Raw genomic sequence first — 25,083 nt, 5'->3', positions numbered from 1 at the left:
GATTGCCAATTTCCTGAACTGATTGAGGAAACAGCGACAGAGCGCAGCTGTCACTCTTACTGAGACACTTCAAACCAGACGTTAGCGGCGAACACTTAACTCACTGACATCAGTGTTACTGTGAAACACACACACTAAAACACACACACACACACACACACACACACACACACACACACACACACACACACACACACACACACACACACACACACACACACACACACACACACAGTTATCCTGTTAGAGAGAAGAAGCACTGTAAAGCGTTAAACGTTAAATTGCAAGCTCACATCAATCCCAACAGACTCGTATGTTATAACAGAACATGTGTGTTTGTGTGTGTGTTTTTATTTTTTATTCTTTTATTGGTTTATATGGTATAGACAGTGCACATCAATGAGGACACATTAATCAAACATTGTGTATGTGTGAGATCAAGTGAGTTTGGTCTATATGTGTGTAATTGTGTATGACATGTGAAATAACTCCTCCTTCTAATCCTGGGGCATTTTCTAACACACGCACACACATTCACTCCTGGGGGTCTCACCAGCATCCTCCCTGATGGTGTATTTTTAGCCTCTGAGTAACACCGCCGTACATCGTCTGCCTTGTTAATGCATGTGTGTGCTAACGGGGCCGAGTGTTGCACTGAAGCGCACCGCACAGCGCTGCCTTCCCTACTGACCCGGTCCTAGAACCTAGAGCTCATTTTCCCTTTCTATCACAAGACCAAAAGACCCCGATCCATTACAGCTCAACTTCATAGCCGGCGTGTGTTCCCCCTGTGGCTCCGCCTCCTCTCGGCTGCTGGATAGTAGAAATCAATTACATTGGACCGACAATGGTTGACATAGCTTTTCGTTAAGTCTGGGAGGAGGACTATTGTTCAGAAAGTGGATATTTTTAGGACAGATTTATTACCCACCTCAGACTTTTTTGGAAGTGTATGTATCAGAAGTTATGTGTGTGTGTGTGTGTGTGTGTGTGTTGTGTGTGTGTGTGTGTGTGTGTGTGTGACTGGTGTAAGGCCTAGCGGTGGTGTGTGCTCACATTCATCTCCCCCGTGCCCCAGTGCACTCTTAACAATCTGTTCATAGCGCCTGTCTAGCCTGTGGGTGCTGTAGCTTAGCGCTAATGGAGGAGGCTAACAAATCTAGGGAAATGCAAAAAAGACAGAGAGCTGCTATCCACCTCAGAATGCGTCGAGTCCTGCATCCAGAGGACTTTTGGGACCTCTTTATTGCAAGTATAAAAGTTTCACTTCATTGTGTGAGATGAAACATAAAACAGCCTCAGCATTACCAGCCATGCTATGTCACAGACAGGTTTACTGGACAAACACATTCAAGAAACTGCGCTGCGCAAATAGTGACAAGCAGTAATTGGCTACAACTAGATTGGTTTTAACACTCTGAATGGATGCTGATGTTCTCTACTGTCAACAAAAGCTCGGATCAAGACGATAAAGATGAACTGAACTGAAGGACTAAACTAAAACTCAGGGCTATTAAGAGCTGGCAACACATCATGTGAGGTAAAGTTCAACTCGCTGGGTCCCAACTCCATATTACATTCTATTTTTGAGATTGTAGTTTGTTCACGGTTCACAATAGAGGAGGAAGAATGAAATGCACTCGTAGAAGTAATCCTGTGTACTCCAAATCCCTTGATTTTTGAATGTGTTGATGATGCACACTTTTGTCCCACAATGCAATGCACAAAGGGAATGGAAGAAAAAACTCTTTAATTGGCCGTCACAGGTTTAAGTTTTTATGACATGCATTGGAGCATGTGTTTTATCATTTGAACAGTATACTAAGAATGATACATGCTAATTCAGGTCACTGATGCGTAGTTCAGTGTGTAATGTATACAGTGTGGAAGCAGTATGGAATTGGGACACACTGAAATTAAACTAAATGCACAATCAGCATCACAGATTCTACATTTGCAGAGTTTGTTCTCATAGGAGCCCACGTCCAACACACATAAGAGCGCTCCTCTGAAGACAACCTATTGTGATCTAATGTTCAGTAGCAAGAAAATGTTATACATCAATTATTATAAATCAGAAATATAATGCACATTTTCAGTCCAGCAGTCTCATTATTGGCCTTCAAACAGTCAGTATGTGTATGAGCAGGAAACCAAAGGGCATCACTCACCGGCGTTGGAGATGCGTCTCCCTCTCTCCCAGTCCTGCTGCTCTCTGTCCAACTGCTCCTGCTGCTCCCTCTCCGCCTTCTCCCTCTCCATCAGCTCACGCTCGCTGCGCTCCTGCTGCTCCAGGCGCTCCCTCTCCGCCTGCGCCTCCCGCTCCGCCTGCTCCTCCCTCTCCAAACGCTCCCGTTCCTGGCGCTCGCGTTCCTGGCGCTCGTGCTCCTGTCGCTCCAGCGTCTCGCGCTCCAGGCGCTCGCGCTCTTGACGCTCCCTCTCCTGACGTTCTCGCTCCTGATGCTCTCGTTCCTGCTCCTTCTGCCTCTGCAGCTCCTGGAGCTGCCTGGGGGGAGGAGAGGGGGAGGGAACGGGAGAGGAGAGGAGACAGGGGAGGGAAGGAGAGGAAACAGGAGAGGAGACAACAGATCACAGGAGAGGAGAGGAAACAGGAAAAGAAAGGAGATGGGAGGAGAGGAAACAGGAGAGGAGAGGAGAGAAGGGAAACACGGGAGGAGAGGAGAGGGAACAGGAGGGAGAAAGAGGAAACAGGAGAGGAGAGGAAACAGGAAAAGAAAGGAGATGGGAGGAGAGGAAACAGGAGAGGAGAGGGAGGGACGGGAGGAGAGGAGAGGGAACAGGAGGGAGAAAGAGGAAACAGGAGCAGGAGGAAACAGGAGAAAGGAGATGGGAAGAGGAAACAAGAGAGGAGAGGAGAGGAGAGGGGAGGAAACACAGGAGGAGAGGAGAGGAAACAGGAGGGAGAAAGAGGAAACAGGAGAGGAGGGATGAGGAGAGGAAACACGGGAGGAAGAAGAGGAGCAGGAGAGGAGATAGCAGTAAAGGAAACAGGGGAGGAGAGGAGAGGAAACAAGAGAGGAGACGAACCGGGAGGAGAGGAAACAAGAGAGGAGAGGAGAGGGGAGGAAACACAGGAGGAGAGGGGAGGAGAGGAGAAAAGACATTAATGCTAAATTCAAATGTTAATGGTTTCTATTATATCTTCTGAATTTCCACGTCGTCTTTGGACTTCAGAGTCCAAAGTCATCAACAACCATCCATGCACATGAAAAGATGCAGTGAAAGAGAAAGGAGGGATAGATGTGGACAAAATATTTCAGTGAAGACAAGCAGAGCGAGCAAATTAGTGCGGGGACTGTCTTGACCCCCCCCACCATGACCCACAGGCAAATACTGTTGTAATTATATAAGTTGGAGATATTTTGGGCTCATTTAAAAACACACAGTGAGGACTGCCTGTGGCCTAAACCCCTCATTTGGCTGCACACTGTGTCTCACAAAAGATACAAAGAAAGTAAAATAAAAACTACCATCTCCTTTTATTTCATTTGTTTTTGTTTTGTTACGTTAATAATATTGAAGTATAGCGTGGTTCAGGGAGCTTTCTGATGCAAACTGTGGCTGCAGGTCCGGGTTGCATCACTAGGTGTCAGCAGCAGGCAGCGGTAGAAGGACCGGTACATGTGTAATGACTGCAGCAGCGGAGGGAAACAGAAGAACGGGGCATGTGAGCAGTGTGAGCCAGAGTGTGTTCTCGTGTGTGGGTAGGCATGGAGGCATGTGAAAACGACAAAGTGTGACAGAGTGAGGCAGCCATTTCCCATTTCCCAGTTCTGAGATTTGATGAAAGGACTGTAACGATCCCCGTGGGGAAACTGGGCTGAGTTTCAGATTAGAACAAGGTATGAATAAGGATATCTGTCAACAGAAGTCATATAGACTATTCCACGGAGAGATGTAGAGAAGAACCAATGAAAGTAGGAGACACCAAGAACAGCATGTGTACAAATATATAAATATATATATATATATATATATATATATATATACATAAATGAATCGAGCAGGGATAGAGCTGGTGGATGGTGGGAACTGGAGCTAAATGCCAACATGCACTTTCTCCCTCTGACACACAGACACACACACACACACACACACACACACACACACACACACACACACACACACACACACACACACACACACACACACACACACACACACACACACCAGGTTCTCTGCCCTCACCCGTCCCGCTGACAGCTGACTCACAGCTTAAAGTCGATCATCAGCATAAATGCTGCTTAATGTAAACACTCCCTTTCCTTTCCGTCTGCCCCGGTGACACACACACACACACACACACACACACACACACACACACACACACACACACACACACACACACACACACACACACACACACACACACACACACACACACACACACACACACACACACACACACACACACAAACCTCACTAGTGTCACAGACAAGGCACGTTTAGACCAGCAGGTACGCACAGTGGTGACGTTGTGGTCGTCGTTGGATCGCTGAGAACACTGAGGAAAGCAGGTGGCTTCACTCGCGGAAAAAAACAACACGACAGATTTAACCCCTACATTTTGGCATGGTGTTTTTTTGAGATTGCTGAGAGTTGGCATTAGTCCGGTGTAAATTGGGTCATTGAGAGAGTTGGCACGCATTGGGCCGGTTTCTCTGGCAGGGTGTGAAATCATTTAGTTTCTTATTGATAGGGCTGGGGAAAGAACCTCAATACTTTGAGTACCAACAAAAAAAAAGTTTTAAAGGGTCGGGGAAACTGTCCAATGTGCATTTCCCAGTCCCGGTGGGTCCATGTGTAAATGCCAAGACACACTACAGCAAATCAACGAACACGTGTGACAAAGGCCGATTGTTGGGTGCCCTCACGTCGCCTGCGTCTTGGCTCAAAATTGGCGCTATTACACAATGCAAAGACGACAACAAAAAGGCCAACTAGCGCGTACATTCTGCACCTGCATTTGAGGAAATCACTCCGTACCAGCAGGTGGCGGTAGTCTGTATTTCTCATTCAAAAAGGGAACCCGGAAAACCAAGGACTGCGGATTTAAGAGCTGTTGTTGTGATACATCCATGAAACAAAGACAGACGGTTTTGTAATATGGCTACTTCTAAATGAAAACATGTCTGATAAAAAGCTGCTAAATACCCTCCAGATGTTTTTTTACACAGAACAATTGGAAACTGTTTGGAAAAAGGCCCCTAACCCTAATCCACTTGGCAGGTAATTGGGGGAACTTTCTGTCAATCAAACTTTAACCGAAGCAAGTTGGGAGAAGAGCAAAAAAAAAATTTTCCATCTAGAAAAGCCTTCAGCGTCGTTCTTTACTCCTCTTTCAATGAAGAAATACTTTCCAGTTCTGATAGAACTGATGATATTTATTGCAGCGTCTATACTAACCTCTTCAGGAGACGACATTGTTGTTTAATATGCATTACTTGAAGCCTGGTAAGATGGATTTTCTTTAATTTCATTTTAATTTTTAGTTGTGGAAGAAGAAAGTAAAAGGCGTAAGTGAAAGTTAAGGAGAAACCACAAAAAATGGGTGTAAAAATGGATATACTACAGTGACAGTCTGAAGGGGTTCTCCCCTGGACTTCTATGAAACTTCTGATTTTAGATATCAAAATTACACCAAGGACGTCGTGCCCTGTTTCTGTGTTCGGCTCCGGTCCTCAAAGTGTCTACATGCCACTGGCTCCAGCAGTGAAAGGTTCTTTTAAATTTCACTTCTTTGTAGACACAAAAACAAAACATGTTGCTTTTCCATTAAAAATGTATCAAGAGAAAAAGCGAGGAATGTTTTCTTCATTGAGTCCAGAGAGTACCAAGATATGATATGATAGGTACAGAGAGATGAAACCAAACTCTAGTGTTCCCTTCAGAGTCACTATAGTCTGAGCTGTCATGATTATGTGAAAGATGTATAATGTTTTGTACCAGGATGTCAACAAATTTGAAACATTTTGATCTAAATGAGGTGGTAAATGGAGAAAATCTTACCATAGAAGATGACTTATCAGCAAAAGTCATTCATCAAATATGTATGCCGAGGCTTTTTACAATCAGGGAGAATTTTCAGCCTTCTCTGTGGTCCCTTCACCCAGTGGAAAGGCTCTAACCAGTGCCTTTAGCTAATGCAGTGTTTGGCTGCACTATGACTGATTAAAGTGAATATAAGTAGCACTAAAGCTAATTCCCTTAAACCCGCAGAGGTTTCGCTGTGACATGGCTGTAGAAAGTTTATCCTGACCAATAAGATGCAAGGGAGAGGTGTGGAGGGCATTTCAGAAAATTCCCTCCGCTACACCTGAATCCTTCTACCAGGGAGCACTGATGGATGGAAAGACAGCCACAGAAACGTATACACCCAACAAAGAAAACTGAACCAACCGAGTCAGTTGTAATTTCACTTGTGCGTTGCCTTTTTTTTTTCTCAGTACACCCCGTCGGACGGAGGGTATACTTGCTGAATCCGTCCTAATTAGAGTGGCGAGGCAACCTCAGCTGTACTGATGTCTAGTTGCACTGCTGTTTCCTTTGTTGTAGTTAAATGCTTGTGCTGGCATTGATGAATGTCTTCTAGCTCAGAGGCTTTTTAAACCCCTGACTCTTGGCCACATTTGTGTTGAAAGGACAATAAAGTTGTGAAGTAGTTGTTTTAAGCTCATGCATGCAAGCAAACAGCTCACCGTGTAATTAATGGATGTAACACATGCACACGGCATTCCCCAAAGCAGGAGATCATGACATTCCTAAACAATGTGCGCACACGCTTAGAATAAGCTGTCTGGAGAGAGGTGTTTGAGGTGTGTGTGGAAGTGTAAAACTTGGAGTGAAACCATAGAGGGAAACTGAAGCTGATTAAACTTTTTTTTTTGTTTTACAGCTGATATGTTCTGTAGATCCACCTGTGCATTCCTGCCACAGTACGTCAGAGTGTAACAGCTCTATCATTCTGACTTTTGGGAACGACACCGCTCTGTTCAAGACTCAGAAGGTCAGGATTCATCCAAAAAGAAAAAAACAACACTTAAAGCACAAGAGGGCTGAATTTTTGATCGACTATATGCAAACAATACGAGGGTCTAGATGAAACTCTTGATATTTAAAAGAGTTCTCAGGAGTAGAACCTCCAGTTTTTTATTGGAATATAAAATAGTTTTTGGTCGAACCCCCTGGATGGTTTCTAGATGAAACTCTTGAAATCCAAATGAGTTCTTTGTAGAACCTTCTGGGTAGGTTCTAGATGAAAACCTTGAAATATAAAAAAGTTCTCAGTGGATCACCCTGGACAGGCTCTAGATGAAACCCTTTGAATATACAATAGTTCTCGTTAGAACCCCCTTGGTAGGTTCGAGATGAACCCCTTCAAATTTAAAAGAGTTCTCAGAAGAACCCAATGGGTAGGTTCTAGATGAAGCTCTCGGAATATAAAAGAGTTATCGGCTCGACCCCCTGCGTAGGTTCTAGATAAAACCCTTGAAATACAAAAACATTTTCAGTTGAACCCCCTGAATTGATTCTTGTTAGCATCCTTAGAGGTTAAAAGGACCTGATAGAACCTCCAGTGAGGGTTCTGAGTGGAACCATTATACCGTAGAAGTGTTGTCTGTAGAACCTCTCAAACGGGGATCTGAGGTAGAAAAGCGTTCTGCTATAGAAACAAGCCAAATAACCCATATGGTTCTAGTTAGCACCTACATTTCTAAAAGTGAGAGTATCCCTTTATAATCTATGAAAAATATAAATTCCAGAACAGACCGTGTCCATATGAACTAGAGCAACGAGCATAGCTTCATGTATTGTGTCACTTCCAGGGGACCTATGCAATGACTCCTACATGAGACCCCCTGTACGCACTGTCAGAAGGGTGAACCTAAAACGGGTTCTTCTTCCCTCCACGTCCCTCGCTGCCTTGCAGGGAAACGTTACAGGATTCAAAGCTGTGAAAAGCCTTCCTGTGCGCTTTAACTGGCGCCTCACTCGCCTCCTGACAAGAGTTGCCAGGGAAACCGTTGCTAAGGGAGCGTGGGCGGCAGCACGGCCTGAATCCCGGCACGCACGTACACATACGTGCACATGCACACATATTCCTTTTCACTCTTTGCATCAACTTACAATGACTGAGTTGCAGACACGCCGAGGCAGAGTCGGTCAGGATTTGGGGCAATAATGGGAACGTCAAATGGCTAGTTGTCAAAACTAAGAGCCAAGCAACATGAAGCAGAAGAGCTGCATAGACAGAATGCAAATAATGTTTCAATAGCATCTGCAGTCAAAGGGTATGAGGCTCAAAGGTTTGCAAAGGCCCTAAATACCATTTCGCTCTTGCAGTTTAATGTATTCATTAGCTTAAAAATGAAACAATTAAAAGAATCTGAGAGATTTATCTGACTAACCATTTGACCCAAAACAGTCACAATGAACCAAAACAATATATAAGAAACTAAACCGAAACAAAACTCTACAAGGAATAAAAGGAGTATTAGAAAATAGAACGGTTAAAATCACAATAAGTTTTAATAGCAGGATGTAAATACCATTTTACTCAATGTACTTACACATAGCGTGAACATGGGGATCATTTTTTTAATTTAAGTTTTTAACACACTGCTAAAAACAAGGACAACAAAGCTGAGGAAGTTAAAATAAAATGAACTACTATGTACATATATATATATATATACATATATATGCATATATACACATATACGTATATATATACACATATACATATATACGTATACATATACATAAACATATATACGTATATATATAGACACATATACATATATATATACACACATGTATACTTTATATCATTTGTGAACAGTTGGACAATAGCGCAACGGTGCAGATTGCAAAGCGTGCTGGAATAAACATGAAATGATTAATGTAAGAGGTAAAGAGGACTAAAATGAAATGCCTTATTCAAGGAAACGATACAACACAGAAAGTAAGAGTGTAGTGGGGACAGCTGAAATACACCATCATGCTCAGCTACAGTCTTGTTGGACAGGTGTCTACATTGCAGTCACAGCCTGGAGACACGCTGCTCTGTCAGCCCCTATATACCCACCCCAGATTCTTCAATAAAGACCCCCCAGCTGTAGCACTTATACAGAGCTCCTCATAGAACACACTGTGCTCTCTTCACTCAACTCTATCCTGATCCTGTCTGTTTTGTTTTTGAAGGAGTAGTTATTAACTGGTCAGGTTTTAAATATTGGTGTATTAGCATATTAATCCCCCATTTATGGCCCAAAAAGTTTTTTGTGAGGTCACAGTGACCTTTGAGCGTTGACCTCGCGTTCACATGAATGGACCGGACGGACAACCCGATATAAATGGCTACGGCCACGGCTGCCTTCGTTTTCTTTTCGTCTGAAATCAAAAATCCTAAAATGTTGACTTCGTCTTTCCCACAGTCAGCTGCTATTTATTTAGTTTGATATATAGTCCTCAGTTGTAGACAGCTTTGTTTTTTTTCCTTGAGCAAAAAAAATGACATTTGCGCTTTGCCACAAGTGACAACTGTGCTAAATCTCCATGGACACTGAAGTCTGGCGAAATCTGTTGGCCAGCTGGACTCAGCGGCTTGCTTGATTGGCTCGCAGAACCAGGAAATGGTGTATGAATGGACGGGAGCCCAGATGGACCATATGGACCTACTCTAGCGAGGAGACAGTCCAAGTGTGCAATACACACACACACACACACACACACACACACACACACACACACACACACACACACACACACACACACACACACACACACACACACACACACACACACACACACACACACACACACACACACACACACACACTCCATGTGTCATGTTGTGTCCCGCTAACATAAGACCCCAACCTCGTTATAATGGCCAAGCTAACATGTTGGTTTTTAGAGATGTTTCTGTGTGTGTGTGTGTGTGTACGTGTGTTTGACAGATGTCAACACAAATTTGTGACAATGTGCAGAGCAGCTGCTGGTGTTTTCATCTTCTGAGTGTTAAATACCAGCAGCTACGTGCTAACAGCTAACGCAGATCTCTCTCTCTCCTCAGCATCTCTTCATCCTCGCTTTCATTCAAGATTCAAGACCATGCAACACTTTCCCTCTCTTTCTCTCTCTCCCAACACACACTCCCCTTGCTCCCACGCGCCGCACGGCTATTTATACCGCAGCCTATTATTTCCAGCTCGTGTCTTTTTTTAATCCGAGGGTTGCATCCCGCATTCCTGAACAGGTGGTTTTATTTGCGCTCTTTCCCTCCGTGACCTCCTTCGCTAGTACATGCACGGAATATCTGCACCGTTCATCGCTTGAGCATCATGCTCCACCTCTTCTTCATCCATCTCTGTTTGGATGAAAAGGAGGATCAAAGAGAGAGATGGAGGAGGGGAGTAGATGAGAAGATGGTGCATGGTATTTTCCTGCTATCATGTGACATTTGAATTGTTCCAGCCTCTCCATAGCTGAATGATCCCAATGTTTACTCCTCACAGAGGAGGCCGAGCCAATGACGTAAGACTGAACATGTGTGGTCACTGTGGAATGAGGTTTGCTCATCTTATTTAATGAGGCGGAGAGGAATGAAGGGGGGAGGAACGTCACTGTCGGTCATCCATATCTCCAGTTCTCTCTGTTCTTCTTATTCTGTCTCCATATCAGGCTTCATGTTTCACACATTCCTGATGAGAAGCAATAATGCAGTGAAGACGTAGCCGAAGCATTAGCTGACACGTTGACTGAGCCCATAAATGAATGATTTGACAAACATCTAAGGGTAGGTTTCCCATTGTGCCATTAATCTTTGTATTTTTTCTACATGGGTCTGACTGTGTAGACACTAATTTTGGATAGTGAACCCAGAGCAGACCTGGAGTGGATTTTTTGGTTAAAAATGTTTCATAATGAACCAAACATGTTGTACACTTCTAAACGGATAGGCTGGCTATTTTCTCCAGAGCGGGGCTCAGCTACAGGCTCTAGTTCAACTTGGAACATGAAACTGGCTCGCGCATCTGGCTGTGTCAGCTTTACAGAACCCCTCGCCCGGACTTCGCTGCTTCCTGGGGCCGTGAGCTTAGAGCGCGTTCCTGGCACCACTGTTAACCGGGTTATATAGATTGTGTACAACAGCGCGAAGTTCTTCTCATTTAAGTTTAAAGTGTAGACAATTTTATACTAAGGGAGAAGGTGGCCCCCCCAAAAAATTGCCCCACTCCTCACTTGATTTATTACCTCGGTAAACATTGTAAACATGAGTTTATGATGATGATGTTCATTTAGTTTAAGTTATGGTCCATTTAGAGTCAAAATCGAATATAGAGCAGGGTATGCTTTAGGGCGGGGCTGACTTGTGATTAACAGGTCACTACGCTACCAGAGCCGTATACTGCGACTCTACGTCAATATTTCACCAAATATGGTCACCACCATTTAATGGTTGCAAAAAAGCCAGGATGGTGATGGCCAAAATTGCTGAAATCAAGGCTTCAAAACCTCAACCTCATACAGTCTATGACTATAACTTACAGGTCAGCCAAAGCTACTAAGTCCATATTGGAACAAATGAAAATCCTGAAAGTGCTTTGAAGAAGGTTTATGATTCAAAGCTTGGACCGAATACTTATTTATAACAGATGCAGGTGTGCAGATGCTTATTCCCAGGCTGTAAACTGACAGCAGCGTACTGATTAGACGTGAAACAGCTGCTCAGAAAATAACCTGACAGTGTTTGTTGGCCAAACAGACCTTCCGCATCTTCCAAGGCATATGTTAGCTTTCCCTTTTCAAGAAGCAGAAGTGTGCTGCCAATTCATTTCCTTGCTGGTCGGCTCCCTCCTCCTCCACCTCCCTCCTTTCATCCTGTTCTCACTCTGCTCAACGTATCCTTTACCCTCTCTCTCTCTCACAGCGGGCCGATACTGGCCCCCGTATCAGAGAGATGACCTCGGTCACTGATCCGCTCGCTGCCTGCCTGTCATCCGCTGCTAAATGTGAAGCGCGACCGGAACCGACGGGGGAGAGGTGAGGAGAAAAAGGAAAGACGGATGGAGCGAGACACGGAGACAAAAGGGTCGAACGTGTGGAAGCGAAAAGTGTGAGAAGGAGAAGAAGAAGAAAGGGAGAACAGAGGGGGGTGGGTGGGGGATAGCTGGCAGCCAGATCCATCAGGCTCTCTCAGACCTACACAGTCTGTAAAATTCCTGGCAGATCTAAGTTCACCTCAAAGAGAATCAAAAGGAGCATTGACTCACACCTGAAGAATGCTTTTACTACTCGCGTGTGTGTTTGTGTGTTCTTGTACTTGCTGCATTGTGAGGACCTAGTTTTTAACCAACAGAGTGAGGACCTTTTGGTAAAAAGAGGACATTTTGGCCTGCCCTCACTTATTCAAATGCCTTCTCAAAGGTTAAGACTTCATTTAAGGTTCAGGTTAGAAGTGGGTTTGATTTAGGTTTTTATGTTTTCTCTATTGTACTGTTTTATCAGGGTTTAAATTTGACCTCAGTTTGTCTTGCTTAGTTTAGCCTAACTATTGAGCTTTCTGTTATTTTATTGCCTTGCTTTCAACGTTATTGAACCCAAATTTCATGGATGTAGGGATACGCTGTCAGTGCAAAGTTTCTTAACCCTGGATGTCTTAGGTGTCTTCATGTGAACACATGACCTGCTGGTGAAAAACTACTGTCCGCTACAAAGAAAGCTATTAGGTAATGAATAAGTGACTTTTAGAGTGACTTCAGACACATTTCTAAATCTTAAAAAAGAAATGGCTATTGTTTATATATGGGGAGTTTACAGTGTTGCACTTGCTTGTGCACATAAAAAGTGACAGAAATAGTTGTGCCATGAAGGAAAAAGCTAGACAGAGAAGTTCCCACTAGGGTTTAATCCTGGGAAACAGTATTCCCCGAGACACACATCAGAACTATTTCTTGTCTCCCAAGAAATATAAAAACTGGAAAAACTAGTTACGTTCAAGGCATAAACCAAAAAAGCTGATACATACAAAAAAAGGTATCACTGCAGAAATACGTAAATACTTGACGTATGGTCGCGATTAGCTCTGGGGGTTGCAAGATCTTTGGAGCGCAGAGCAGCTGCCCATGTTGGAAAGCAGTTCAGTGCACATAAAACAGCCCCTGAGCAGAGTCTCATCTTAGACTAAAAACGCCAAATTACTTGCTTTAACAAATTCTATTTTTGCTAAAATAAAACAGTCAAATAACATCACTATGAGGCTGCTCAGAATGCCGTTCTATCCGCTGGCATCGGGCGGGTAGGGCAACAAAGATTAATGTTCTGATTAATAGCAATAGGTTGAAATGAAATTGCGGTACACAACCCTGTTCCAGTAAGATCTCCAAAGCGTTTGGTGAATGATAAAAAATAAATTAGGATTCATAATGGCAGGCAGTGATGGGCAGAATACTTATTTTGGTGCTTACGGCGGACAGAGGCGTAACACATTTACAGCAGTCACTTTTTTTCTCCTTTTCTTGTCACATTAGCTGTTTCTTTCCTCATTCATTTGGAAAGGTGGCCCTAGCAACAATCAGAAGTGGAGCCTTAAGTTACAAAAAGTTGAGAACCGCTGCCGGAATTCATCCCTCTGGATATGACTATCATTAAAGCCTTCAGTGAGTCTTTTCATAGGTTGCATACGGTGGACACTGACGTTTTGACAGTGTTACGTTGTCCAGTTGCCATTCGTGACATAACAATGTGCTGAGCTGCAGCTGCCGTCATTGTTTGGCTCCTCTACCTGATACTAAAGTTAGATCTTTACGTCTCCGCGTGGTCACGTGTTGGTGAATACATTTCTATTAAAAAACGTCCATGACGTGCCCCTGTCTGTGTTTGCATGTGTGTAATTCATTCTAATGAAATCCTTGTACAAGCATTCTGGTGGACAGGTTCTAAAGCATGGACCAACAGCTGGCCTCCATTAATACAGATCTGTGTGTGTGTGTGTGTGTGTGTGTGTGTGTGTTAGTGTGTGTGTATGCACCTATGTGTGTTTTCTTGCTGTTCCAGAGCCTCATTATTACCTGAGGGGGAGAGTGGCCTTGTATGGGGAAGAAAAACAACTGTGGGTGTGCAAGGCTTTGTCTGAGAGTGTGTGTGTGTGTGTGTGTGTGTGTGTGTGTGTGTGTGTGTGTGTGTGTGTTTGTTTGAGACACTGATAGATTGGAAGAAATAAAGGTGCCTCCCAACTTTCCATCGTTCCAAATGTAAGGGTCTTTATCAGTCCAAGCGTCCTTACCTTCTCTGCAGTTCCATCTCCTCTGGCGTGGGGCCATTCTGAACCTGGGGGCTCTGTCTGGGCAACGTGGGGCCTGTAGGGGGCGACATACACAGACAGCTCCTGTTAGACGTTCAGCTCACATCCTCATTGTGATGGACATTACAACAATCTATAAATAATATATATATATATATCTATCTAAGAAATGTCAAAGGGTACTCACACCTCTTCCAAATATAAAAAGAGCGTCCTCCCATCAGCATGGACTAGATTCTCATTATAAGTGTAGACTATAGTTGTTCTAAATACCAGTTAACTAATGAAAATGAACCAGGTCCAACAGGTGGTGGTGTTTTGCATGCAGACGGACCAACGGAGACAGGAAGGACAGCAAAGACAGCTTTTAATCCAACAGCAGGGTTTATATTAAGCTATTAGCCTATGACTCAGCAGCTGGTTTTTGCATAGAGAAAATAAGAAACGTGAATGCCGATAAAGGTCCAATTAGACCGTTTTTTAACAGCCCTAGACAACCTGTTCTCACTCCCTACTCACCAAATACCGACGCTTGGTCATTGCCGTCTGTTACCGACACACCGGGACACCATTTAGTATCCGTATGAGAGGCACCGGGCTTTCAACTAGCTCTAGTGTAAACCCATCCACGTCATTATGAGACACTCAAAGCAACTGATGTAGTGTAAAGATAAAGAAAGTCCAACTAGGGAGGAGGCTGAGATGGATGGTGGACTCGGACAAACACAACACATTCCCCCATTGGGACAACGTTGACGTATTTTACCTCAGTTTTGTTACTGTTTGGAGCTTGAACACACCATAATGTAACTGAATGCAACTACCATTACTCTGAGCAATAGGATGGAAATGACTTAGGCCTATGTGTCCGATTAGGTTAGTTGTTCCAATGTTAGCATGCTAACAGCTAACTTTCAATAAAGGAACTTCTCCTCTTGCAGATTTAAAAAGATTTGTTGTCCATAATGTAGCATTATTAGGGATCGGTGAATAGGAAGCATTAATGCCGAAGACGCGATCGCATATTTTGAATAAATATTGGCTACTAATAAAACATTATATTGATAGTCTTAGGCACTCCACCTGCCCATTTAATTGCCCCGGACAACCGGGCAAACGGTAATGTTGATCCCTTCTGACAAACCTACAGTAGCCTTTGACACCAAGACATCACCGTCTAAATTACACTTGCTAATGAGCCGTCTTTTCTGCAAAACCTGAGTGGGACCAGATGGACCAACGTGGTGCTCCTTTTTCCCCTGTGTAGTAACACACACACACACACACACACACACACACACACACACACACACACACACACACACACACACACACACACACACACACACACACACACACACACACACACACACACACACACACACACACACACACACACACACACACACACACACACACACACACACACACACACAGATTTGAGCACCATTAGTATTCAGCCGAGTGTTAACTGTCTGAACAGACAGACGGACGGAGATAAAACAAGCAGAATCTGGTCTACGGCCAGGCTGACGAATGTTTCTGAATACCAACGCTCTCACAAACACTGACCCCACTTAACACATCATCAATGGCGTAGGCTTAAGCTACTATTCCACAAGAGGAGAAAACAACGATAGCCACATCTGAGTCAAAACAACTCTAACAGTTGTCCGTTGTTTTTTTTCATAAAGACCTTTGGAGCTTACCAGCAAATTGCAAAAATTAACACACACAAGAGCAAAGTCATAATGCAGAATTTTTGTAATCGCATAGAAGACCAGTTGAACCTGGAAATCACCAAACAAACGTTTGTCCTGATATGCAAAGATGAACGCTAAGTCATCCAAGATGGAAACAGAGACACGCAAACAATAACAAAGACTTGGGTGGTGAGTTCTGACGCATGACAAGAGTTACTGGAAACCAGTATCGTCAGCACGGAAAATCCCGTCTGATGAGTGAGCAGGGCGCCCACAACCATCTTTAATGGATCAGTAAACTCACTGGTATCTAGGCAATACGTGTTTTCTTACTGGTATCGTATGGCAGTGTGAACATATCTTTGTTGTGTTTTGGGTGTGTTTTGGTGACTTCTCCAGAGGTAAATTCATATTAAAAGTGAAATATTTCAATACATACACTACAACTATTGGAATGTCTCAACTCTACACAGACTTAATCTTCTGGGTGAACAGAAACTATTTATTCAGCTAGAATATCACATTTTCCATTGTTTTTATTTGGACAAAATACAGTCCATAAATGGTCCTATACTATTATGTAACTCACATTATTCAATCCCAGGGCAGCTGTGTTAATTTCAGTCCCAAAGTCAGTTTGGCGTCGGCCCCATCACTGTGACTAAATCTTCTGGTCTCCAAAAAGCCGCAAAAAGAGACAATCACACAACTTCTTTCGATAGAAACCAAGAAATTTAAGGTATATCGGCACACTACTTTAAATGGGTTTATTTGATCATCTTTATTATCATGAAATGCTTTTTGAAAAGTGTTCATATTTGAAACAATCTGCACAATTTCTTTGGCGAGGATCATCGCTCATAGTTGTTGGAAAGATAAAACTGACAGCAAGACTAAATCAATCACATATTTAACCCCAACCCATCTTCTGTCGGTTTCATCTTGTATCAGATGCAGGAAACATCTAGTACTGAAACCATTTGCCGATTTATCAAAAAGTCCATTGTCAACTTTTTTTTATAATCACACATTTTTCCCTTTCAGGTCCTCCAATGTGAGGATTTACCCCATACAAGGTTGTGGTCCAGACGATGGTTCCATTTTGGATCGGGTTCTGTGATTCTTTAAGCTCCGACAATAAAGAATCTCTTTTATTTTTTTTCGTTATTTACTTTAGCTAACATGCAAGTTTGTGAGTAAAAACCAAACAATGTTTGTAGCTATTCCTATGTAATGTAATGCACTTTAATTTGTATATAACTCACGTAATCGTGAGCCAGGACAGGTGACGTTGTATAAAAGGTGACAGTCTGCGCTGGATGGGTGGGTCTAAAAACATTGGACTTTCACCTAGGAGGCCACTCTTAGGGTCCCGTGTGAGACCAGTAGTCAACGTTGATTTATTTGTAACGTAGCTACCTTGCTTGAGTAGTTCTTTCAAGCCAAACCATGATCTTTTCCTGAACCTTACCAAGTAGAGTTGTTCTTGCTCTTGTTGTGGATATACGTACTGGACATTTTAGCATGAAAAGATAACAAAAGATCTCTTTGTAAAATATCCTAAATTAAGTTTCAATCCGTAACATAATCTCTACGAGTGCAAGTGAGCTTTGTGTTAGCAGCTCAACAGAGGGGCAACAGTGGAATGATCTCACAGATAACTAACGCCTAATTAGCCCATAAAAAGCTCCCCAGTATATCAGAGATGAGCAGCAGTTTAACATTTAAAGAGATGAAGTTACAGACACAACAACTTTCACCAGAATCTATGAAATTAGACAAATCGAAGGAAGCCTAATACAAAGCACGTGAGCCATCCCGACCTCTGCTAGAGAACATTGTGGGATCTCTTACAATGGTATGAAATGAAACCGAGAGAATGATGTTCAGCATCTCCAGGGAACCATGGCTAACCACGTCTACATCCAGCTCTCAATCTCCCATGATTATCCAAATCCTCTCGTCTTATTACCGTCTTGATGGTTTTCCTTCGCTTACCGGCTCAATTGAAACAGTATTGAATTAAACCGCGTCCACGGGCAGTCAATATCTGCGACTGTAATTGCTGACACGGTCCCTCGTCTTCCGCTGCCTGTGGGTGTAATTGTGTTACTGTCTGCTCTAATAGAGCTTATGTGCTAATGACAGAACGCAGGCAGCAGCCAACAGGGCAGGGTTGGAGACTTAAGATCAGATAAACGGGGGCCCGGCATTTATCTGAGCCTTTGTTTTCCTATGAGACCAAGCTTTTTAATGGCACATCTTATTATCTTACCAATACGAGGAACTGTAATTTTATGGCATCAACACCGACTAGACCCGCCAACTCTTAAGGTGGCCTACTCAGTCATTTTCCCCCTCTCGTTAACCAGAGGGTCTTAAAATATGTGAATTGATTCAGTGACCCAAGTCAACAGCACTTAGGCTTGGCCAGCATCCAACAGCACAATCCGACACAATGCTGGGAAAGACGATGTGAAGCACAGAATAAAGATAAAGCGGGCTATACTTCACTATCTTAGCCGGTCTTCAGATCACTATGTGCTACGGTTTGGAATATGTCATCAGCAGGAGGACAAGGCTGATAATAGTTCCCGGGACTTAAGGCCTTAACACACACACCAGGGGCGATGTTTTTTTTTTTTCTTCATGCGATTAATTCGCACATCAATTTATAGTTTTTCAAACTTTTGTTTTTTGTGATAAGTACCTTTAAACCGAACGTTTTTACGGCACGAGGTACATTTTTTTGCGAATAAAGGCTTCAACCAATCAGAACAAACATATCCAAAGACAATTCAACATGGAGGCTAAGAAGTCAGAACTAAGAAGTAACTAAAACTTTATTACGCCTTTCAACCTTGACAAAAGGTAGTGCAGACGAGATCCAATCCTTCCGTTCGTTCCTTTTAAAATAAAAGCCCGAAAACATATATGCTGCGTAATTGTTTACCAAAAACAAATTCACTCAGGGAATCACGCTAAAAGGAAACTCAACAAAATAGCTTACAGTAGCTCAGGCTATACAACAGACGCTGCTCTACATCAATAGGATCCTGGTAGTGAGTCTGTCTGTAAGAATCTAATGAAACCTTTTATTTCACAAGTGTTAGAACTGTCGCAAATCTGCATCACTGCCAGTAGGGATAGTTAAAAGCAAAATATTCCCGAGTGAGTACTTGTGTCGTTTATTCGTTTAAGCCCCTGAGGTGTAAATGCCTTAAAGGGAGAAAATATATTAACTTTATTATCATTATTAATAATGATAATAAAGTTTTCTAGCTTATTTTCACATTAAAATCACGAACACACAGTAAAACAGCTACAGAAGTCTGCTCTCCTGTACCTACATGATGTCAGTGTGGGCCTCCTCTGGCAGCAAACGTAACGCCACAGTCCGTGCGGGGCCCCGTCTGACCCGTTGCCGGGCCTCAGCGCGAGCCCCACCCTGCTGCAAGCCCCCCCACCACAATCCTGGGAGCTCACATACAGAACCATGGCTCTTTTGGAGTGTTTCTTCTCTTACAATTTCCTGTGCCCTTAGCCCTGAGTCATCCACACTGCTGTAGGTTAGTAAAGCTCAAGAGTGAGGGTTGTGAACTTAAGTTCCAAGAGAAAGATGATAACAAATACTGAGCCGTCTTCTGTTGCAGTAGTAGTTCTTTACCCTCCGTAACGTGACGCCTTAATATCCTGACGGCGCACCTTTAGAGATGACGCTGAAAAATGCCTGGCGTGGTCTGTCTTTGTGCCGGCTCGCCCCGATGCGATAGAAGTGACGGAAACAAAGGAAGAGGAGAGAGGAGAGAGGGAGGGATGGAGAGTGGGAGGGAGAGATGAACATGAGAGGCAGAGAGGGAGTGAAAGACGGGAGCTAAGGGATTAAGACGAAGAAGAGAGCTGGACAGAGATACAGAAAGAGGAGAAACAAACAGACGCTATGCAAAAAAAAAAGGCAGCAAAAGAGACAGAAATAGAAAAAGAGAGAGAGAGAGAGAGAGAGAGAGCGGGGATGTGGTGGGTCTCTCTACCTGATGGGTCAGACTGCCAGTTTGTACTTCCTGGATCCAATCTATTATTCATATGCTCGATACAGAGAAGGACGCACAACGCCTCAATTTCATCACCAGTGTGTGTATGTAGGGATGTAGTGAAGGATACTCTGCGTCTTTTTATTTCTATCATTCATTTACATGCCAGGAAGGAGCATTAAACAAAAAAGGGCGGGGTCAGCAACATTTCTAGCCATGCAGAAAGTTAGGGATCGCATAAATGTGACGAAAGATAAACTATATGTTTTTGTGGAGGACCTTGCACTTTTTTAGTGAGAGCTGTCTGCATTGGCTCAACATCTTATTCAAATTAATGTGTTTTTCCAACCTTTTCTCACTCCCAACTCGTCAAATTCAACTAACTCCAATGTAAACCCAACAACGTTACTATTAGACGCTCAGAGGAACTGACGTAGTAGAAAGGGCAGGAAAAGTCTGCGTGGGGCGGGAGGTTGGGGGTGGTACGTGGGTCAAACAAACACAGGACTTTCATCCAGGAGACCGCTGTCTGTGTCGAACCATGTCAACGTTGCCTTGCTTTAATGTATTTTTGTGACGTGTCTTCCTTACTTTACTAAAAGCCGTAACGGGACAAAAATGCTTATTTTAAACCCAAACCACAATTATTTCCTAAACATTAGTAGCTTTACAGCATAAATAACCTACATTGGAAGTTTATTTTGAAAAGAGACTGTATGCACGTAACAAGCGGAAACTGTAAGTTTCCTGTGAAGGCGGAAGTTTATTTTGAAAAGACACTACGCATGTAACTAGGAGAAACTGACACGCCGTCCCACACCAACCAACCAAACTGACACGAGAGGGGAACCTTAAGCGTCTGTTTGGAGAGTATACATAATACTATATCATAATGCACTACTGTCATAAAATGTCCCATAGTAAAGTGATAAAGCTGCTTTTTTGCCACGTTTGGCACACATTATAGGGGGAAGTTTCCATGCATACTATATCCTTCACAGATTTTTTACCGTCTATGAAGCAAAGAACAGGTAACATGTTGTAGAAAGAAACACAGTTCCACGGAGTGATGCTTTACATCAACTAAAGTTACTGTCTGCAAGTGACTCTTTTCTTCAGTCCAGTGGCAGCTCTACAACTGTTCAAATGGGGTGCCAAGGCCATAAGCAACTTTAGAGGTACCACAAAAACTTAGCACAGCTATCTCATACATCATATTTGTGTTGTACAGAGCTTCGAGTGGTCGCTAAGACCAGAATGGCGTTATATAAATACAGTACATTTACCATGGCTATAGATTCGGTTCTCCAAAAGTCGAACAAGACAGACATACACAACAATAAACTCAAAACCAATAATTCAGCGCTAACGGACATTTCATCACTGCTATGAATAATTACAGTTTCCCCTCTCTGGGGATAAATTTGGTGCAAAAAAATGTACAGAAACATTTGTCACTGTCTGTAGGGCCAGAGGTGGGGGTCAAGGCTTAACATTACGGGGGACTGGACAGACAGTAGAGGACAGGGTCATCCTCCTCTGCCCAGCCAGACAAACCTCCTGTCATCAAAGCTGCCATCAGTCTATGTTGGTGTAAGTGATGAGCTGACACCGTCACATGTTAGGAGGTCAAGGTGTTTGTGTTTATGTGCAGGATGAGCATTTACTCAGTCCGTCCATCCATCATCCCGCCACAGACAAACGGACTAAAAAGCTGGGGGGGGGGGGGGTATGAATGATGTGTGGAGCTCAGACTCAGCATGATGATGAGTGTCTGCAATTTTAGCATGTGTGGCTCCGAGGCTAGTGACTCTACACACTCAGAGCTGAATGACGAAATGCGAAGGACATTCACTCTGTCAAAGTCACGTGTCCATGTGTCCAGTTTAGTTTAGGCTGTCTGGTAAAAAATCACAGACTACAAGGTGGACACATTTTTCATGTAGTAGTATCAAATTTAGCTCATGATGTCACCGTCCGAGCATCTATAGCAACAGCATGTGATTGGCTAAAGGCCAGACTGAGCTGGACAAGAAAAGGACACCTGCTCCATAGAAATATGTTGCTCTGGTTGATATGTGGATCACGGGCCGGCACCAGATCTTGGCTTATATTTATCAAGCCTTCTAAACCAAAAATCAACTGACTTCAGAGCCTCCTACACTGACTGAAACTTCCAAGACCCGCAGAGTAGAAAATGTGACAGTTGTGGTTTGTAGTTTTAGACAACAGTATCATTTGAAATGCAGACCAATCATGTATAAAATGGCATAATGCTATTTATCGCTTATACAATAAGCGACCAATAACTATTTTTGCAGATTTGAATCATGGTCATTCCACACAATTTATCTTACTGTATCAGCCTATACAACAATGCCTAATAGTGTTGTGTATTGCATAGCAGGAAAAAATGTTGGCAATGCATGTTTGTGCGAACCACAGATACCTTGAATGTGATGATTGTGGACCAAAAAGATTGTGAAAAATGTTTCATTAATCAGAAATACCATACGCGGATAAAGCTGTGAAATGATTGGGTAGATCACAGACTTTGCATAAAAAGTGTAGGTAGTCATCATGATGTCAACCATTGGTTTGTGGACTACAGTACAATGATTGTGCCGTCGCCATCTTGGCTTTTTGCAACCAATGAACGGAAGTTACCATATTTGGACTGCTGATGAGTAGTTTTGTATAAGGCTCTAGTAGTGGCAGTGAACTGTCAATCACAGTAAGCCCGCCCTAAAGCATCCCCTGCTTTATGGTCTGTTTGACTCTAAATGGACCATAATTTACTAAATGAACATCATGCTGTATTGAAGAAGAATTGAAACTAGAGATTGAGACCATAAACCCATGTTTACAATGTTTACTGAGGGAATAAATCAAGTGAGAAGTAGAGTCATTTTCTCATAGACTTCTACACAATCTCATTTAGGAGGTTGTTGCCTGTTTATATCCAGGTATTATATTTCCTACCCAGATATACTTGATCAATCCCAAACCTAGGAGCCCAACTGACCTGTGACTGTAGACTACCAATCATTGTGCACTGCAGTCAGACCTAAAACAATGTATGAAGAAGAAAAGCTACAGTTTGGATTGGGCCTTCCTAATGGCTCTTTTGCTGCTCTGTCTCCATCCCCTGCTTCCTGCCGACGTCAGCGTTTCCAGCAGACGAGGAAAGTGAAATGGTTCTTCAAGGTCTGATTAGGGCGCTCCATCAATAACCATTACACTAGATGGCCAACGAAAATGGGCTACCTGGCACACTGCAGACCAACTTCAGATTCTCTATTTGGCCCCCAATCAATAGTTATCTCCCCACCCCCACCTCTGTTAGCCTTATCCTGACTTCATTACTTTAAAAACGCTTCGCTGTTAATACAGTATGAAGGGAGTTCAAAGCTCACACACACAAACACAGATACAGACTCTCTGCTATTAAATTCAAGGACTTCTTAATGACTTTCAATGTCTTGTTTATCGTGATTAACGTGATTCAAGGACTCAAAGTTTTACGCAATGTCCTTAGGTTTAGCGCCTGTCTCTTTAAGAGCCCACTCCTGTCAAAAAAGCCCTGTCCACTCTGACTGGCTCGCGCGAAAAATACGTCTCACCTTTGCAAAGGTAATTCTCAAGCCGTATGTGGTTTATTCTAATGAGCCCCCATGTGATATAAGAATGGGAGTCACATCTGATTGGCTCGTTGAATCACATGTTCTTTCGTGGTCAAGGCAGGCCACAAAAAACCGACTGGGCGGTCTTATTATTTTACATTTTGTGGGTTGGTAAACACTCCAGATACCCAAATGTAAGTCCACAAGCTCTGATGAAGTGAGTTTTTCCACGATATGTCCCCTTTAAAAAAATGCAGCTCTGACAAACTATTTTTAAGGACACTAATTTCAGAAAATATCCACAAATTCTGCAGAAGCGAGGCCCCTGGGAACCCTATTAAAAAATTCACGAGTTAAAGAATTGATGAGCGAACTTCTGAATTTCATGCAACTCAGTGTGATGAACTTCTTCGGTTCATTTCTTACACTGAATGCGGTTGGTCAGGGTGAAGAGTTTGATTCGCACTGGAGTAGTTTCATCATTGATCATCGAAAGGTCTCCGTCTTGATCAGTTTCTGTGTCTATTTTTGACTCCTCAACTGTGTCCTACAAGTCGGGTGAGGATTATTTTGGGTCTCGGGGGGAGTCAGGATGTCTAGAAGGGCAGCAGGGTACGGACATCTCAGTGACAGGCAGTGACGATCCTGAAGAGACGAGAGGGATCGTGTGTCGGGGTGACACAACATGACAAACATGTACTTATTATAGCGTCCGATATGCCCGGCAACCAGTTGGGCGTCTTTGAGGGGGTTAAGGTAAACACTGGGGTATTCACTGGTGGGTTAGGGTCAGCGTACACGGACCTGGGATAAACAAGTGGGTCCTTGACCTACAACTATTTTTTGAATGGATTGCTGGTTCCAGCATTTCAAAAGATGAAGATTTCATATGTATCTTTGTTATACAGGACAACATTTTTCCATTAAACATATTTCCAATGCAGCTTTCCACGTGAAATTTAGACCAAACATTGATATTAACTCAGTAAAACTACTCCGATAAAGAAATTGTAACATTCCAGTCATTGTATCCTCTTACAATGGTTGTGTGATATCTTAAGAAAAGTGTTTTTCCTACAGAAACCAAAAACACATGTCAATTTCCGCTACTTTTATGCATACCGTTGTTTCAAAGCAAACTTCTGGAAACAAATCAGTTATGTTAAGGCAACAAAACTACTTAGTTCAGTTTAGGAAAAGATTGTTCTTTGGGTTAATACCATCAAAGTGGCCTAACTACATCAGTAAGTTACGTGACAAATAAATCTACATCGACTTCTCCTTTCAATGAAACGGTCTTCTGGCTGAAAGATCGACGTTTGTTAGGCCCCTCCCACCCTTCCTGTGTTGGCCTTTGCAGTTTTTATACTTCCTTGTTGATGATTATGTGGATAACA

The 25,083-nt window shown here is 43.0% G+C and overlaps 1 protein-coding gene across 1 annotated transcript in view; it reads right to left on the bottom strand.

Annotated features, from left to right (window-relative positions):
• Positions 1-25,083, bottom strand: part of enah (ENAH actin regulator) — a 72,913-nt gene that overhangs the window by 17,538 nt on the left and 30,292 nt on the right. Inside the window, 2 exon segments of the mRNA XM_054618660.1 lie at positions 2,172-2,506; positions 14,312-14,384. Coding sequence (XP_054474635.1) covers positions 2,172-2,506; positions 14,312-14,384 — 408 coding nt within the window.

The sequence above is a fragment of the Anoplopoma fimbria genome, chromosome 18, assembly GCF_027596085.1.
Source record: "Anoplopoma fimbria isolate UVic2021 breed Golden Eagle Sablefish chromosome 18, Afim_UVic_2022, whole genome shotgun sequence".
In the NCBI taxonomy this organism is placed as follows: Eukaryota; Metazoa; Chordata; class Actinopteri; order Perciformes; family Anoplopomatidae; genus Anoplopoma; species Anoplopoma fimbria.
The sequence above is the reverse complement of the archived record's forward strand: the minus strand, read 5'-3'. Positions and strand labels throughout refer to the sequence as shown.